Source organism: Pteropus vampyrus, unplaced genomic scaffold (genome assembly GCF_000151845.1).
Source record: "Pteropus vampyrus isolate Shadow unplaced genomic scaffold, Pvam_2.0 Scaffold1, whole genome shotgun sequence".
Taxonomy (NCBI): domain Eukaryota; kingdom Metazoa; phylum Chordata; class Mammalia; order Chiroptera; family Pteropodidae; genus Pteropus; species Pteropus vampyrus.
In genome coordinates, this window is record NW_011888782.1 from 21514388 (window position 1) to 21518899 (window position 4512).

The following is a 4512-nucleotide window of genomic DNA, read 5'->3' on the forward strand; positions in this document are numbered from 1 at the left end:
GAATTTTCATGACACATGAAAAATACAAAGAAAAATTTTTTCAAAAAACGTTTCCACACTCAGTGAAAAGAAAAAGAACATCGAGCCTTGTAAAATGAGCTCAAAGTAGAACACAAGAGGTCAACAAAGGGGTCCTAGTAAATTAGGGAAAGATGAAAAGTCAGCTGACAGAGTTAAGGAAAGTAACCACAGAAAACAATGATACCATTATAAAATTATAATCCCATGAGAAAGAGGAGAAAGGCTAGCCCTTGCTGAAGCTCCGTGACTGCAAGAAAAGGTTGAGAAAACCAGGAAAGTGACTGAAGCGATTTGAGAGGACGATGGAAAAGAAAGACCAACAGCAGATCTTCAACACCAGCATAATCGATTTCCCGAAGAAGAGGGAACCAAGGGAACAGAGAAGGCACTGAAGACACGTAGGGGGACAGTTCCTCTAGGAAAGACGTGGTCACAGCTCGGAAGGGCACTGTGTGGGGCAGAAACAGCAGTAAAATATTAAGACCAAGAACGAGTCTAACGGTAATATCCTCATGAAGTGAATGGGAGTCAAGGATAAGCAATGAGCAATGTAAGTGAAGGTTTCTATAAACATCTGGGTAGAGAGCAGCTTAGCCACTAGGAGAAAAAAATCAAATTGGCCTCGGACTTTTACTCAATACTCAATTTAGGAAGACAATAGAACAATATTTATAAAGTGTCGAGGGGAGAAGGATATACCCCAGTTGTTTCATGTATGAATACAATAAAGGACACTCCAAAAAATAGAATAACTCAAGAATTATGGTGTTAATTAAACTTTGCAGAAAAATCTACTTGTAGATATCATCCAGACAACCAAAGCATGAAATAAAATGTTTTATATGTGGGAAAAAATTTGAGGTATGGAGGACAGAATTGAGTCCAGTTAAACATTGAACTAATCTAAATAAATCTAAACATAATTGCATTGAAATAACTACAGTAACTTTGACTCTTAGCCAATATAATTGCTAAGTTCTTGAAATAAAAGTTATTAAAGCCAAAATAACAATAATATCCCATGAAAAAAATCCAGGGAGTGAAGGTGGGGTTACTATAAACATGCTATCTTTTTCTAACTCTGTAGAAGAGAGTACAAAATAAAAGTTTACACAGAAAATATTTCTTGATAGAAAGATGATTATTAATAGAATGAAAAAGGGAATATCGCCACTACGTTATTCAAAAGAAGAAAAGGAGCAATGTCAAAGACGGAAATAAAGCAAACCACTAGCAGCATATAAAAATGAAAACAAAATAAATTGACAAAAAGCCCAAGAGCACATATCTGCGATAATAAAATTGTAAATGAAATAAATGTGCTGATTAAATGAAAAAGACATTCACGGTGATTTAAACAACGGAACCCCTACTGCCTATACTCCAAAAACCAAAGGGACCAGAACAAAAGTTAAAAGTTGATAGAAACATACCAAGCAAACAAAAAGAAAGCAGAAGTTGAGGAAGAAGTATCTAGGAAGGCTGAATTCAAGGCAGAAAGCCCCTAAATGGGCAAAGAGAATAACTGTTAAAATAATCATGGGTACAAACATAATGAAAATATAATTCAAATAGACCTTTATGTACCCAATACCATAAAATTAAAGCATCCTTGACAAAAGCAGAAATGTACAAGATGTGTTCATAGGTCCCCCACAGGAAGACTATGAGGTGCTAAGGAACAAGCAGGTTCTTATAGTTAGGGTTTCTGTACCCTCCAGGTTAGCCGGGCACCTTCCCCTGGCCTTCCAGTAACAGTGGCCCTGGACACCAAAGGGCTCTCTCTCTTTTCTGCCATGGAAGTTGCTCCACAGGTGGATGTGGGCTATCTTGTCCTTGGCTTCCATGTAGCAGGACTGCTCCTGCTACAGGACTCCTCGTGTTTCCTCTCTTCCCCAGGCCAGGATTGAGAAGGGGAATTGCTTTAAGTTTCCTAAAAGAGGTTTTAAGTGTTGCCATTTGCCGCCACCCACCCTGGCAGCAGACGGAGGGTCCATTGGGTTCTCCTGTCTTAGCATGAGGCCACCAAGGTCATGCAGGATGCCATCAACGAGTTCAGTGGCACGCCAGAGGAGATCCGCATCACCATTGCCAACGTGGACTTGGCCCTGAGCAAGGGGAACGTGGACATGGCGCTGAACATGCTCAGGAACATCACGCCCAAGCAGCCCTGCTACATCGAAGCCAAGGAGAAGATGGCCAGCATCTACCTGCACACCCACAAGGACATCCGCCTCTACGTCGGATGCTACCGGTAAGCCCCAGGCGGCGCACCGACAGCCTCGTCTCCAGTGCAGCTTTACAGAGGGTTTTCTCCAGCTTGTATGTCTTCATCCTGGATCTCCAGATTCTGTCCTCAGAGTGTGTTTGACGAAAATATGGAAATTCTCGTGGGTTAGGATTTTAGCATGAAAGATCAGCCAGGCTGTCTTGTCCCAGAGCTCTGCAGACTCTGAACTGATTTGATCATAAGCCCTGCTTGCCCCCAACTCCTATGGCTCACGTTCTGGGGGCAACCGTGGAAATACTCTTCTGCTCTGGCCCCTGGCTCTGCCTGTCCCTGAGGAAATGCCCAGTGACTTGGATGTGACCAGCGTGAGGTGAGAGAGGACAGAGAGTGGATTGAAGCCCCAAGCCACTGTCTATACCATTCGACAGTTAGACCTGTCCTGTCACTTTCCTCAGGTGAAACTCCAGCTGGGCAGTTCAGGTGGGAGGGGAGTGCTGGGTGGTGAGTAGGGGAGGCTATCCCAACAGCAGTGGGAAACCAGTAAACAGTGGGGTGACGTGGTCAGATCAGAGTTCTAGAAAGGGCATTGTGGCTGCCTCATGGAGAGGGGTCTGGACGTTTGGGAGTGGAGGCCAGAGGAATGGGTAGAAGCGCTCTGGCCACGGTCCAGATGACAGATGAGGAGAGCCTTGACTAAGGTAGCTACCACAGTGCCTCATGCACAGTGGGCTTTCAATGCGTATTAGATGATGAATGAATGATTGGCTGACTGAATGAATGTTAGCCAGATTTGATGAGAAAGAAAGAAGGTGATGGATTCAGGAATATGAAGGATGCCGAGGTCTGAGATAAGCATTTGGTTACTTTTGCAGGGAGCTCTGTGAACATCTGCCTGGCCCCCAGACCAGCCTGCTATTGGGTGATGCTTTCATGAATATTCAGGAGGTGAGCAAAAGCCTCATGGCCCCCCAAATTCACTTCTCCAGCGGGAGAGAAGAGAGAGACCCCCGATAATTTCCCCACCAGCCTGAGAAGGCCCTGGAGGTGTATGATGAGGCCTATAGAAAGAACCCACATGACGCCTCCCTGGTCAGCAGGATTGGACAAGCTTATGTGAAGACCCACCAGTATGCCAAGGTCAGACTGGGCTGGGTGGGAAGGGGTGAGGAGGGCCAGCCCAGCAGGGAAAACGGAGGAGGGTGCGTGGGTGGGAACGTCTGGGTGGGAGGAGAGTGGCTGAGTTTCCCCTCTAGCTCCCTGCCCAATGGGGTGTGAGGGGGAGAACTGGGAAGTTCCCTACCACCCCCCATACCTGCTCAGGCTGGGGCTTGAGCCTTTCCAGCTGGGAGGGCCTTTTCATCTAGGCTTCCGTGTTCTGGAGAGGGACACAGGTGTGGTGGCTGCTGAAGGAACACAGCGCGAGGCGCTCAAGTGTAGAACCAGACCTGATGCCAATATTTCCTGTTTGCACTAAGGCGATTAATTATTACGAGGCTGCCCAGAAGATCAGCGGACAGGACTTTCTGCGCTGTGATCTGGCTGAACTGCTCCTGAAGTTAAAGAAGTTCAGCAAAGCAGAAAAGGTTTTGAAGCAGGCTCTGGAACATGACTTTGGTGAGGCAGCGCTCCAGCTCACTCCCCTCGCATGAGGAGTGGGCACACTGCCTCCTCGCCTCCCACCCCCAGCCCCACTCTCTTTTCTTGCAGAACAGTGCAGGGGACAGGCACGAACTTAAATCCTGAACCCAGCGCCTCCTTCCCCCATCCCTGGATTTCCAGGGGCTAGAGAACTCTAATTTGAGTTTCCATTTTGCAGTCAAAGAAATCCCATCCATGATGAATGACGTCAAGTGCTTGCTTTTGCTGGCAAAGGTTTACAGGAGCCATAAAAAAGAAGATGTGCTGGAAACTTTGAACAAGGTAATTAACAAGTAGACTCAAGCTCTTTATCTGCCATTTTCTGATGGGAGCTGAAGAAGGAAGGCTAGCACTGCAGGTCTAGAAGCCTCCGGGCCTGGTCCTCATAAGATGATTGAGGTTACACTTCTGAATTCCACCTTCCATTTATTCCCCCACCGTTGCTCATTCGTTGAGGGTACACCAAAGTGCTCTAAGCCTGGCTGGGCTGGGCTGGACAAGGCGAGGAATCAGACAGTGCCTTTGTCCTCAAGGATACTGGCGGTGATGATAATAGACAATGTGCAGTGCTCTATGCTGGGTTCTGTACTAGGCTTTTTGCTTTCTTATTTAATTCTCACAGT

General features: G+C 46.3%; 1 protein-coding gene across 1 annotated transcript in view; it reads left to right on the top strand.

Moving 5' to 3' along the window:
• Nucleotides 1-4512, top strand: part of TTC21A (tetratricopeptide repeat domain 21A) — a 32043-nt gene that overhangs the window by 20020 nt on the left and 7511 nt on the right. The window contains exons 15-19 of the mRNA XM_023538404.1: nucleotides 2037-2275; nucleotides 3124-3196; nucleotides 3278-3388; nucleotides 3727-3865; nucleotides 4068-4171. Coding sequence (XP_023394172.1) covers nucleotides 2037-2275; nucleotides 3124-3196; nucleotides 3278-3388; nucleotides 3727-3865; nucleotides 4068-4171 — 666 coding nt within the window. The remainder of the gene's footprint in view (nucleotides 1-2036; nucleotides 2276-3123; nucleotides 3197-3277; nucleotides 3389-3726; nucleotides 3866-4067; nucleotides 4172-4512) is intronic.